Source organism: Dipodomys spectabilis, unplaced genomic scaffold (assembly GCF_019054845.1).
Source record: "Dipodomys spectabilis isolate Male_0828 unplaced genomic scaffold, ASM1905484v1 ptg000001l, whole genome shotgun sequence".
NCBI classification, from domain to species: domain Eukaryota; kingdom Metazoa; phylum Chordata; class Mammalia; order Rodentia; family Heteromyidae; genus Dipodomys; species Dipodomys spectabilis.
Window position 1 is genome coordinate 22,713,854 of NW_024870678.1, and position 14,037 is coordinate 22,727,890.

Consider the following 14,037-nt stretch of genomic DNA (forward strand, 5'->3'; position numbering starts at 1 on the left):
CACACACACGCTCACACACAAAGTAAGCATAAAATCATACACTTTCATTTCAATTTGAATTTCAATTGCTTTTGATAGAGTCCAACTATATATGAACTAGACATAGGTCACACTACATTAATCACATAATGAATAAAATTATTCCATAAAGAATTATATATATGACATTCTATGATGTCTTGCAGAACTTTATATCATTTTTCTAAGATGGGCATACTAGTACACTTGTAATCTCAGCTACTTGGGAAGTGGAGGAAGGAGGTTCACAGTAAAAATTGGGAAGACTCTATCTCAAAAATAAACAAAAGGCCCAGGGATACGGCTCAAGTGATATTACACTTACCCAGCATGCATGAAGCCCTGGGTTCACTCCCCAGCACTGGGGAAAAAAATTACCATTTTTTTCTTTAAAATTACCTTCAGGCACTTAGAGGAGTCAGCATTTTTAACCCTTTCTTTTCTACATGACTGAGTCACAAACACAAGCAGAAGCAGGAGGAATGCCTCTTCTGTATAATCCTGTGATCATCAAATTGCACAAGCTCATCTCTTCTACAGAATGGAAGGTGTAATACCAAAATAGCAGTCAAATCTGAGAAGGGAGCCTTGGGTTTGATTTTCAGTTCATGAAGTGATCTAAACTCAGGCCTGCCATGGGGGCAGCAAGTGACAATTCCACACACTTTGCTCTGAGGCCAAAATCCTGGGGTAAAATAAGAGAGACATCATCAAACAAGGCCGTAAACAAGACAGGGCCATAGGTCTTTCAAGGGTCAAAGTCTGTTCAGGATTGAAGATGTTTCTCTGCCTCTGTGATGTGGAGTGTCACCAAGAAGATGACTTGATGTGTAAGGGGAGAATTCAGTAAGATCCATTATTTCCCAGAATGCTGAGGGGCAATTAAAAATGAAAACACCCATCACATTCCTATTGTGGTTTTTCTTTATCCTCTGGATTTAAAAGATGCAATAACTTCTGGCTCCTCATCTGCAACAGACTCAGTTAATCAAGATCACTCTAATCAAAGAAGGGGTCCAATATGTAGAAGGGGGGAACCAGTTTAAAGCTCCTTGTACATGACCAGGTATGGTGTGGTAAAGCACTCTTGTAATCCCAGCTACTCAGGCAGCAGAGATAGCGTGAGGCTATCTCCAGACACTGGAAAAGTCCGAGACTCTATCTAAAAATAAATCAAAGCAAAAAGGGCTAGGAGCATGGCTCATATGGTAAGAGTTCTGGTCCCTGAGTTCAAAACCCCAGTACTGACAAAACAAGAGAAGGAAAGGTCCTTGTTTGGGAGTGGCCATGCTAGATTCTTCTTAACAGATAACCTCTTGACTTAAGTAGAAAACCTGTGTGATTGGTTTGTTAGATGTCAGACATGTTTCGCCTAGCCAGCCAAAGAATTGCTTTGTTCTTATCTTAGGGTGGGTCTTACTTCATAATTCAAACAAAAAGGAAAAGGGTTTGCCTTTAGAATTGACAAGATTTGGGGGGGGAGGGTTCTTCCAAATTAAAACTTTAATAAGCCTTGTAGCAACAAAGGTGGGTATTTCCTCTTTAAACTTGACACTGATTCTTAATACTGCTCCAAGTGTGTTGTTTGAAACCCAAGAACATTTTACCCCTGGGTAATGTGAAATTGCTGAGCAATGCTTTCCCGTAGACAGATGGGCAACCTGTGGTGTCCTCCCAAACCTGCTGGGACTTCAAAGGGAATCACATCACCCTAGAGTCCTATCTCTGTGGCCACTTCTGGTGAGTTCCTTCTCTCAATCTGAGAGTGGCCCGAGCCACTGTGAAAACCAGATGCGTCCTGTGAGCGTAGGGCCGTCTCTATGCTAGCTAGGGAAATTGGCTGGGCCAATTGGCAGGCTATTGACTGGCCTGTGCCCAGGCTCTGCCTCACCCCAATTCAGAGCAGCTAGCATCCTCCTTCCCCCTTTCCAGGGTTGAACCCTGTCTCTGCAGCGCAGCCGGAGAGAGCACTGAAACTCCAATCTGACCACATGCATTCCTACTCACAATCCCACTGCTCCCAAGATTGAGCACGTATCCCAAACGCAGTGGGAGCAGCCCAGTTCTCTAGGTTCTCGTCTGAGCCCTGCTTTCCCTCGCAGCCTTTCTTCACACATCCATCGTCAGGTCGACACTACTTTCAGTTTCCCAAACAAATCACTCATTCCTTTATCATTGCTCAAATGTTTAGGGAGGGCTTAATGCATGCCAGGTGCTGGCAGCGCCGAAGATGAGCAAGACAAATAAAAATCCCTCCTTCCCCTCCTAGGGAAAACAGAATAATAAAAGTAAAATTGGCAGTCTATGTTAGAAAGTAATCGATTCTATAGATGAAAAATAATAACAAGCCAGGGAAGGAAGTTGTAAAAGTCCCTCCGTGTACTCTTCACAGATGTTTTTCCTTCTGCCCATGGTACCCAAATGCTGTGTATTTTGCTCACATATAATCTACAACATAGTGCGTTGCTTATAATCTCAGACTCCATAACTTGCTCCTCCTTTATTAGGATTGTCTTTTCTCTTTTTTAATTGTCTTTGAGTAGTTGTACAGAGGAGTTGCCATGTAACAAAGCAGCTTATGAATAAAATGCATTGTGATCAAGGTCTTGCCTTTCAACATTCTCACCCATCCCTTGCCCACACACCCCTTTCTTCACTCTTCTTAATTTTGTAGGATATATATTGGATTCTTGACTTTTTTCTGTGAAGATATTCTTCTTAACTCTCCTCTTCATTTATCCTCCTCTTTCCCTTTAACCCCACCCCTTTCTAGTACTTGCTTCCTAGTGTTTTATTTTGCAGAACTTTGACTTTGCCTTTTCTTTCTTTTTCTATTTTTTTTCTTTCTTTCTTTCTTTCTTTCTTTCTTTCTTTCTTTCTTTCTTTCTTTCTTTCTTTCTTTCTTCCTTCCTTCCTTTCTTCCTTTCTTTCTTCCTTCCTTCCTTCCTTTCTTTCTTTCTTTTTTTCTTTTTCTTTTTTTGCAAGTCCTTGAACTCAGAGCCTGGACACTGTCCCTGAGTTTCTTTTGCTCAAGGCTAGCACTCTACCCTTTAAGCCACAGCACCACTTCCAGCTTTTTCTGTGTATGTGATACTGAGGAATCAAACCCAGGACTTCATGCATGCTAAGCAAGCACTCTACCACTAAGCCACATTCCCAGCCCTGACTTTGCCTTTCTAAGGAATTACAGTATTTGAGTTCTTCCTTGAATCTACTACATTTATATATTCAGTGCATTCACTACTGTAGTGCATTTATATGTGCTTAGATTCCACCCAATGCATTTATTTTTTTAAGTTTGTTCATCCTTTTGATCTCAAGTTGGCCATCTTTTTATCCTGGGAGCCCTCTTTCCCTCCACAATCTATCTTCCTATATGATTTCACAGCCTCTCTCACTTTTCTTATGACAATATGTGTCAATCTAACTTGCAATTATTTCTTGATTATTCTCAGCACAGGTCTGGTGTTCAGTGAACATCTAATACTGGATAGTATATTCTGACTAAGAGTATACCTAGAAAATTGAATGGAAATGAATTTTAAATTCTTCATAATGATCTCATTTGCATCTTACAAATGACAAATGCTAATTGAAACATTACATCTATAGTCATTTACCTGATCCTGGTTGTCTGAAAATGAATAATGGACTATCAAGTTTTTATTTAAATTATTTAGCCAGTTATGGTGATACATGCCTGCAATCCCAGTTACTCACAAGGCTGGGGGGGATGAATTGCTTGAGTCCAAGAGTCCAAGATCAGCATAAACAACATACCAAAATAAGTCCATCTTAGAAAACAAAAACGGGGAAGCAGACAAATGGCAAGAGGAAGAGTAGCCAAATACAGTTATAATATTCAATATGCATATATAAAAATGGAACCAGGTAACTTGGGGGAGGGGTGGGGTTGGGAGAGATGGAGGGAAATAATAGAAGGGGTGACATTGATCCAGATGCATTGTATTCATAAATTGAGAGGATGGCTTGAAACCACTTTGTACAACTACTTAAAGATAATAAAAATTTTGCTGGGTGCTAGTGACTCACGCCTGTAATCCTAGCTCCTCAGGAGGCTGAGATCTGAAGATTGCGGTTCAAAGCCAGCCCGGGCAAGAAAGTTCATGAAACTCTTATCTCCAGTAAACTACCAGAAATCCGGAAGTGGCGTTGTGCCTCAAGTGGTAGAGCACTAGCCTTGAGCTGAGGAGCTGAGGGACAGCACCCAGGCCCGAGTTCAAGCCTCACAACTGACATAATAATAATAATAATAATTTTTATTTAAAAAATTAACACAAAAAATAAAATATAGGGCTGGGAAGGTGGCTCCGTGGTAGAGCGCTTGCCTTGCATGCCTGAGGCCCTGGGTTCGATTCCTCAACACCACATAAGCAAAAAGAAAAAAGCCAGAAGTGGCGCTGTGGTTCAAGTGGTAGAGTGCTAGCCTTGAGCTGAAGAGCTGAGGGACAGCGCCCAGGCCCAAAGTTCAGGCCCACGACCGGACCAAAAAAAATAAAAAAATAAAAATAAATAAATAAATAAAATATAAAGGGAAGATTTTAATACCCATATTGTAACTATAATTAATATACAAATATAAATTTAATTTAATATAATTTAAATTAATGTTTTTTGGGGGGTTCTGGGGCCTGAACTCTGGGCCTGGGCACTGTCCCACAGCTCTTCAGCTCAAGGCTAGCGCTCTACCACTTAAGACACAGCACCATTTCTGGTTTTCTCTGCTTATGTGTTTCTGAGGAATCGAACTCGGGCCCTCATACACGCGAGGCAAGCACTCTACCACTGAGCCATCTTCGCAGCCCCTAAAGTAATGTTTTTTAAAATTCTGATGCCAACTCTAAAAAGCAGGGGGTGGGGCTAAGTCTAATTGTAGGCAATCTTCATCTTATGAATTTCCTACTCTTTGTACCTTGATGTGGTAGCACAGAGGAAATGCTTGGGAGGCAAGAAGTGCAAGTCTTAATTCCTGCTAACCTGAGTCGACAATGTTCTTCAGCCCTTCCCAAGCTGTGTAGCCACTCTAGGAGACCTGAGCTCTCCTCATTTAGGAATAGAAAAGGCATGGACGAGAGTGAAATGAGGTCATAACAGAGCTCCTATTGATGTGCTCCTCCTTTACCTCCCTCATGAGGTCATAACAGAGCTCCTATTGATGTGCTCCTCCTTTACCTCCCTTCCTCTCTTTCTCCCTGGAAACCACTGCAATGCCCTTGCTTCCATCATGGCTCTGCCCAAAGCACACTTGCTTGCATAAAGACTCATCTATAATAGGGTATTCTTGTGATCCTAAATTTCACTACCTTTTATTCTGTATCAGCTTCCATGCCCGCTCCATTTTCTTCCATTTTCCTGCTGCTTCTCTCCAAATATGGTCTCACCAGCACATTTCCCAAGTACCCTGGTGTCCTGTCTGCAGGAAGATTATTAATGAAGATGTTAAGTCAGGCTGGCATAAATAACAATGCTTTAGGCCATCCTCCTGACATTTTTGTTCCACTCAACAGGGATCTAGTGTCATTTATCATCAGGTCTTGTTACAGTTTTCTGGTCCCTTGAAAAACTCACATGAGAGCATTCACTTGTTCACATCTACTTGAATTAATCTTGCAAGCAAACTCATAAGTAACTGAACTGAATGTCACTGCAGGATTGAGCATCTGTTACATCACACTAACCTATCACTGTCTGCACTCATAAATCTTTACAATCAAAACAAATTAGTCTAGCATGTTATTTCTAACAAACTTTCTCTTGTGTTGTGTGTGGCTCATGCCCAAAAGTAGATAATAGACCAGTGGATGAAAGTAATAACATCTCATCACTGATTCAAACATGGCAAGTTGTGAATAAAGAATAATGATTCTTTGGCAATGAGAGAGATAAAGAGCTAAGTAATAGCCATACAGGGAGGGGTGTGAGGCACAGACTCAGAAAATTCATTATAATGAAGTCCTGCAGAGCAATCTTTGTCTGGTTTTATTCTTCTAATTCATGTTTAACTTACCATCTATTTGTGGTAAAACATGTACATGGCACACTCTGAGAAAATTCACCAATAGCTACAGTTTTTCTGAGATGGTGTTTTCCTGTATGAAGCCAGATGTGTTGTTCATGAAGGTTCTCTTTTCATTTGCTAAAAAAGGTAAAGGTTATATGAATGATCTGAATACAGTAGAAGCATTAAGAAAGGGGTAATTTATGCCACTACTGGTTCCATTGAGTGTTCATGTGTGTGTGTGTGTGTGTGTGTGTGTGTGTGTGTGTGTGTGTGTTTGCGTGTGTGTTGCTACTAGGGCTCTACCACTTGAGCCCCAACTCTACTCCTGACATTCTCTTTGTTAATTGCACTAGCTTCCAACTCTCATCTCCTAAGTAGCTAGGATTCCAGGTGTGATCACCTGTGCCTGCCTATGTCCATATTATTTTACAGGCTCACCCCTGTAATCCTAGCTACTCATCTGAGGATTCCTCCACACACACACCAGCTAGAAACATTCTTCTGCTTTTTGTCTCTGATTGTGACTACTCTAGATACTTCATTTAAATCAAATTATACAGTTCGTCCTCACTTATAAAGAATGTTACCTTTTCATATTTTTGGTAAATTTATAACTGCTCTTATAACAATATGACAAACAATTAAGAAAACAGGTAAGAAGAAGGATGTCTGGAATGGAGAGTTCTATTCTCTCTCTCTCTCTCTGACTCTCCCTCTCTTTCTGTGTGTGTGTGTGTGTGTGTGTGTGTGTGTGTATCAAATATATCAAGTCAGCAGTAAGTTCATAATATTTGCTCATCTGAAATAAGACACAATGAGTTGTCAGAGAGACTCACTATTTAAAGGGCTAGTTAAATGTCCAGATAGGAAGCATATTTATAATAACAGCAACATCAAAGGGGAGACTGAACATAGCAGAGGTTCCCACATGGCATCAAATACCAACATAATCAAATAAGGAAAGCCACTATAGAGTCCAACATATAGACCTAATGGATTCAACGCCAAGATTTTGCCCCCATGATGGTGCTTCTCAAACTTTAGTGGACATTGAATTCACCTCCACAAGCTTAGGAATCTGAACTGTCACGAGCTGCCCCGGGAGGTTGTAATCAAAGTTGAAAGTCAAGGTTCCGTGCAGGTGATTAGATCCAGCTATGGTAATGCTGGCCTCCGCTCAGTTTAGTCAGATAATCTTGGTTGATGTCATGACCACAGTCATGATCCCAGTACTACCTGGCTTCAAGTGTTTCCCATAAAACTCTTAAAACTCTTCTACCTTTAGTGTTGTCTGACCAGGCTATGGAATGCTTCCCACAAAGGCACTGGAAATACAGACCCTCACTTAACAGAGCAGTGGAGCCTCTGCCAAGGCTCTCGCACGCTGCCTGCCTGGTCATAACTCTGAGAACAGGCCTGGAATGGCTTTCAGTTTGGATTTCCTTTCAGGTCTGTCTCTGTATCACCAGCTACAAACTGGCTGAAGAGGAGATGCTGGCCACCTTGGCACTGTGTTGCCTTTCAAGATTACTATCTGCTCCTCCCTCCATGAGTGCGTTTCTTTTCTTCCTTTGCAGAATATGTCTGTGCTGGAGAATCATCACTGGCGATCTACTATCGGCATGCTTCGAGAATCAAGGCTTCTGGCTCACCTGCCAAAGGAAATGACGTAAGTGTGGCTGAGATAAAACAAACTGATGGGCACTCAGTAAAGATAAGTGGTATCCAAGACCCCCTGCGTGAGTGGCAGGGGACCAGGCCTGGCCCTGCGCTGCCTGCATGCGTTTGGTTGTCTAGCAGGAGACTCTGTGTCATGTAGCAATCCAGAAACCAGACACTGTGTGTACTTAGACAGTGAATGACCTAAAGTCAGGAAAACGAATACTAAACAACTCTTGGAGTCCACTGTCTTCAACATCAGCACTCTGCTTTGCCAAATTCCTGTCCTTTATGTTAGCAAAACTGTCCCCCTGTTTAGATCCAAAGAATAAATATTTGTCAAGAAAGAACACAGGAATTCTCAAGCTAGGTTCAAGACCAGTTCAATAAAGTGTGTTTTGTAATTGCCACTCATAGCAAAAGTAGCAGTCAAAAGTTCTTTTTGGTTTGTTGGTTTGTTGCAGTACTAAGGCTTGAACTTAGAGCCTTGAGCTGAATAGATAGACACACTACCACTTGAGGCACACCTTCAATCTCAGAAGTTCTTTCCTACAATGCCTTTTGTGATCTGATTGCATTGTCGTAGTAATCTTTTCACCTTTACCTTGCCTAATATTGCTTACATTTTTAAATAGGAGAAAATACATGACTTTTCCTGGTCTACTGTCTTATCAATCAGCTGGGTGCGTAGATCAAACTGTACTAACTTCAAGGCTATTTCCTATACTGTCCCCCAAGGCTACCTCTGCTTCCCATCTGCTTAATGAAAGTGTACAGAAGCCATGGGAGCCAGGTGAGGGGCAAAAACAGATTACTGCACCCTTCCTAAGGACAAGCACTGAACTTGAAGTCAAGGACCAAGTGAGTTTTCTCCATAGACCAGGCAGCAGGCTTTGGGGTGGTGGCTTTGTTCCTGGTCCTCTCTACCATCTCCTGCTGTTTCCTAACACCCAGCGATATATGGAATTTGCGGTTTTCCTAACTTTTTACCCTCACAACATGGTGTAAAAATGTGTGCCCTTTACCAGAATAATGAACTGCAAAGACAGAAAGAATGAAATGCGTAAAGAACAAAGGCTGAGCAAAAAATCAAGTAAAGAGAGGTAGGGGAAGGGTGGAGGTGAGCGGGATTACATATAAAGAAAAATGAAAAGGAGGAAAGGGAGAAGACAAAGAATAAAAGGGGAGAAAAAGAGGCAAGAATCTAAGTTTAACCAGACTTGGTGATTGCCTAGGTGAACACCCACATTAATCCTGCTTGTTAATCACTTCATATTTACTTTCAGATACTCTCCCTCATCTATATGGATTTTGAATAAAATACCATTTATATCACTGTCTTCCTGAGACACTGTGTTATAAATTGCTTTTGCTAGAAGAATAATTATTCAACAACAATTGTGAAAGGACTTTATAACAAAGGTTATCATCATGATCATCATTATTAATTCTTCTATCCTCATGCACACATGCTCTTAAATCATTTTATGATTTTAAAAAAACAAGAGAGGTTAACTATAGAAACAAAAGAAAATGAAACAGAATTTGTTTGAATTCTATAAAGTTACTGTTTTGCAGTGCCAAAAACAGCATAACATTAGCAGTTTCAGATGGTTCAATCTGATTCAAAGAGGAAAGGTGGAATCCTGACAAATAGAATAGCTCATGTTCACCTGGTTGGCTAATTCCTTTTAGCCATTTTCAATATAACCATGTTTTAGCAAAACGAGGGAATTTAAAAGTCTGTGGCAGCCAGGTGCTGATACCTCACGCCTGTAAAACTCCAGAGGCTGAGATCTGAGGATCACAGTTCGAAGCCAGCCTGCCTGGGCAAGAATGTCTGTGAGACTCATCTCCAGTTAATCACCAGAAAATGGGAAGTAGAGCTATGGCTCAATGTAGTAGGGTGCTATCCTTGAACAAAAAAGCTCAGGGACAACACCCAGGCCCTGAGTTCAAGCCCTTCAACTGACAAAAAAAAAAAAAAAAAAGTTTGTATTCTGATGTTATTCACTACTATAAAGGTTTTTCCACACCATTAAATCGGTTACTTAGGTTAAAAGTATTTTATTGGCCGGGCACCCAGTGGCTCATGCCTATAATCCTAGCTACTCAGGAGGCTGAGATCTGAGAATTGCACAGTTCAAAGCCAGCTCAATCCTATGAGACTCTTATCTCCAATTAACCACCAGAAAACCAGAAGTGGTGCTATGGCTTAAGTGGTAGAGCACTCGCCTTGAGCTGAAGAGCTCAGGGACAGTGCCAAGGCCTAGAGTTCAAGCCTCATGACCAAAAAAAAAAAATTATTTTATTATGCATAAATTGGAGTTTATTGTTTGAAACTAGGTGGTTAATAAATTTTCTCATTACAATAACATTCCACGAATGGTTTTAAGCATATATCTCTACCCCAAACTATATTTTCTAAAACCAAATCTGTAAATAGAAATTATTGCTCAGATTATTTTCAAGTTGTTTTTTTTCAAAAAGCACTGTATCTAATATTTCCATTAAAGAGTTATAAGAAAATACACCCATGACATATCACCAACTTTGAGCTTACCCTTTTTCATATTTTTAGATATTTACAATTTTCAAACATACACACACATCTTATACAGAAAGAATTTTAATTCAATTACTATGCATTTTTAGGTAGTCACATTGAAAATTTTCATATAGTTAGTGGCCACTGTTATTTAAAGAATAAATTTTTGTGTTTGCTCATTTTTCTGTCTTCAAATCAGTATTATGCATTTTTAAGATCTTTTTTGTATATTATGTAGAGTAACCTTTTTTCTTTTTCTTTTTCAGTAGTGGGTTTAAACACAGAGCTTCGTGCTTATTCTGCTTGCTTGTTTATTTAGCTGGTACTCTATCACCTGAGCCATGCCTGCAGCCATACCTTTTACTGATTTTTTTGGAGACAGAGTCTCAGAGACATTGCTACCCAGACATACTTTGAACTGTCCTCTTCTGGATCTCAGCCTCTTGAGTAGCTACAATTAGAGGCAAGAGCCACTAGTGCCTAGCTTAGTAACTATTTGTTATATATTGAAATATTACTTTTTTAATTTGTCTCAAGTAGATTCATGAAACATTTCACCTAACTAAAATAATTATATTTTCTGACCATGATGTATGTATTTATATACATATATATTCATATTTTAGAAAAATTTATACATTATTGAGAAATATAATAAACAAAATAAACTATAATCCCACTATGTCTTTCCAGTTTCTTTTCTGTGACCAGTGGGATCACAGTGAGCATGTGTTGTGTCAGTTAATATAACAATAAATCATGACATTTAGATCAATAAATATGTACTTCGTCATGTTTAATAGCTTCACAGTTTTAATGTAGCGGTTATTGAGCACCTATTTGTGAATTTTTGTGACTTTTTCCTTCCTAAAATGACCCACTATTATAAACACTACGATGTGTTTGTACAACAAATATTCTTACTAATTATATCCTTACTAACATTAACTGTGATGAACTGATGGTTATATTATTTTTGCCATCAAATGCTTTTAATCTTAATTCCTAAAGTACCTCCCTGAAAGCATTGCACTAACATATCTACTAAATTGGAGTAGATGAACCTTGGTATCTATTTATTTTGTTCCTGGACATATACCTCAGAGCAAACTCTGCTCATACATAACTGGGGGCATGTAAAGATATTTATGAGGCATTTTGCATAGTAGTCAAAAACTAGAACCAAATCAAGTGACCATCAAAAGTAGACATTGTAGCCGGGCACCAGTGGCTCATGCCTGTAATCCTAGCTACTCAGGAGGCTGAAATATGAGGATCGCGATCAAAAGCCAGCCCAGGCAGGAAAGTCCGAGAGACTCTTATCTCCAATAAACCACTAGAGAACCGGAAGTGGCGCTGTGGCTCAAGTGATAGAGTGCTCACCTTGAGCTGAAGAGCACAGGGACAGCGCCCAGGCCCAGAGTTCAAGCCCCATGACCGACCAAAAAAAAAAAAGTAGACATCGTAGAATATTGTCATAGTATAATACAATATAATAGTGAATGAACTGTAGCCTACTCATCTACATGAAAGAATTTTAAAACGTATTTTTAAGCTAGAGAAACAGTTTGACCCATTGTAACAATGAGATGTACAAGACACTATGTTGAAAACGAACTTTACAGCTTCAGAGGGGAGGGGAGGAGAGAGGAGTTGGGAAAGTGGGGAGGGCAGGGATGGTAGGGGGAAAACAAAGGAGGAGGTAACAATGCTCGATAGGAAATGTACTCATTACCTTACTCATGTAACTGTAACCCCTCTGTACAGTATTTTTACAATAAAAAATATATACAAAAAACAAATGCTACAAATAGATTTTTCTTAGTATGATACTAAAAAAAAAGAAACAAGACATGGTTTAATACATGTCATATAGCTTAAAGCTCAAAACTATATTGCTTAAGTATGTATTCACAGGTAGTAAAAAGAAAAATTGAGTGTATGCCAGTTCTGGGGCTTGAACTCAGGGCCTGGCATTATCTCTTAGTATTTTTGCTCAAGGATGACACTCCACCATTTCAGCCACAACTCCACGTCTAGCTTTTTGGTGGTTAATTTAGAGACAGTAGTCTCATGAACTTTTCTGAACTTTGGACCATGATTCTCAGGTCTTAACCAGCTGAATAGATAGGAATAGTGGTGTAAGCTACCAGTCCCTGGCTAGCAAAATGTTTGTAAGTAGCAAGAGGATAGTCTGTTCAAACTGCGGGGAGAAGGATATAATGGGGGAAGTAATAGGGAGTATTCTGGGGAACTAGCAGGAAATGCTTGTAACCCAGAGAGTGATTATAGGATGCTTATGTTATATTTATTCTCTAAACTATATATGTATGTTCTATGTATTCTACTTACATATATGTCATTTTTAACGGTGAATTTTAAACATACTTATAAACCCTTTCTTCTATTACTTCGTTTATACATATGAATAAAGTCCTAACATGCTATTCTTGTAAAATCTGGCATTTCCCTTGTACTTTGTATTGACTAATATATCTCTTGCCCACTAGTTGATAATGGTGTCTGATTACCCTTTTTTCCTCCTTTTGGTCCCATTATCTTTTTCTGGACTATGTATTTTGTGCTATTACTGGACCTTCCCACTCCATAGTGAGTCATTGTTACTCTCATCATTATGATGACTATTACTTTCCTCTCTCCATGAAAAGAATTCTTGAACGAGCTCTCACAAGGCAAACCCAAATTCCTGTGATTCTGCATGACATTTTGTGTCCTGTACACATTCCTATTTGACGTTGAATTTCCCCCCATAGCAACCGTGCGGATGTGTAAATTTCCACCGCCTCGTTCATCTAAGGCTTCAATAACTCCATACATGTCTACGATACCTCCTGTCCAAGAGCGGGAGACTGACTCTTGGGCTGTAAGGGACTAAAACCCTGTGTAATAAACAGAAACAAAGGCATAAATGAGATGACAAGCCACCTGTGATGAGAGAATCAATCATCCTCCTCAAAGGGATTGGCTTTGTATGTTTTTCTCTTTCATTCTTGTGGCTGCAGACAGAATATTGAACAGCAGCTGGGCTCCCTGATTTTGGCCACAGACATCAACAGGCAGAATGAATTTCTGACCCGATTGCAAGCTCACCTCCACAATAAAGACTTGAGACTGGAAGATGCACACGACAGACACTTTATGCTTCAGGTAAACAACAGCAACAACAACAAAAAGCCATTTGCTTTACTGAGTTAAAACACTTGGGGCATGATTGATGATTTTAGCACGTTTGAGAAGGAGTTGTCTGTCTATGGCAGAAGTCTGAGTAGTGACTTATTTTATTAAAAGCTTTGCCACATGGTAAAATTGTTAAATGGTTTTCAGGCAAGCAAAAAATCTAGGTTTTTCATCCATTTATCTCATTTTTCCTTGATCAGTGACTACCTGACCACAAAGCAATCCCTATTGGAAGGTTGCTTGCTTACAACAAGAGTCTATCAGTATTTATTGGGGACGAGGGAAAGATGGATGGTGCTAGAGATCAAACCCAGGAAGGCCTGGCATTCTTAAGCAAGTACTGTACCACTGAGCTATACTCCTAGGCCAAGTGTTTACAATGCTTTGTGATTTACTGAACAGTATGATTCCTATGCAGTTTTTCAAAAACTTTTTGTTTTTCTTTTCCAGTCCTGGGACGTGAACTCTAGGCCTGGGCACTAATCCTGGGCTCCTTTTGCCCAAGGCTAGCACTCTGCCACTTGTGCCTCAGTACCACTTCAGGCTTTCTCGGTGATTAATTGGAGATAAGAGTCTCTCAGACTTTCCTTCC

General features: G+C 39.9%; 1 protein-coding gene across 2 annotated transcripts in view; it reads left to right on the top strand.

Moving 5' to 3' along the window:
• The window catches only part of Pde7b (phosphodiesterase 7B), a 307,803-nt gene that overhangs the window by 282,995 nt on the left and 10,771 nt on the right, over positions 1–14,037 (top strand). For both annotated transcript variants that reach the window (XM_042702651.1, XM_042702571.1), the window contains 2 exons: positions 7,618–7,709; positions 13,271–13,415. In XM_042702651.1, coding sequence (XP_042558585.1) covers positions 7,618–7,709; positions 13,271–13,415 — 237 coding nt within the window. The remainder of the gene's footprint in view (positions 1–7,617; positions 7,710–13,270; positions 13,416–14,037) is intronic.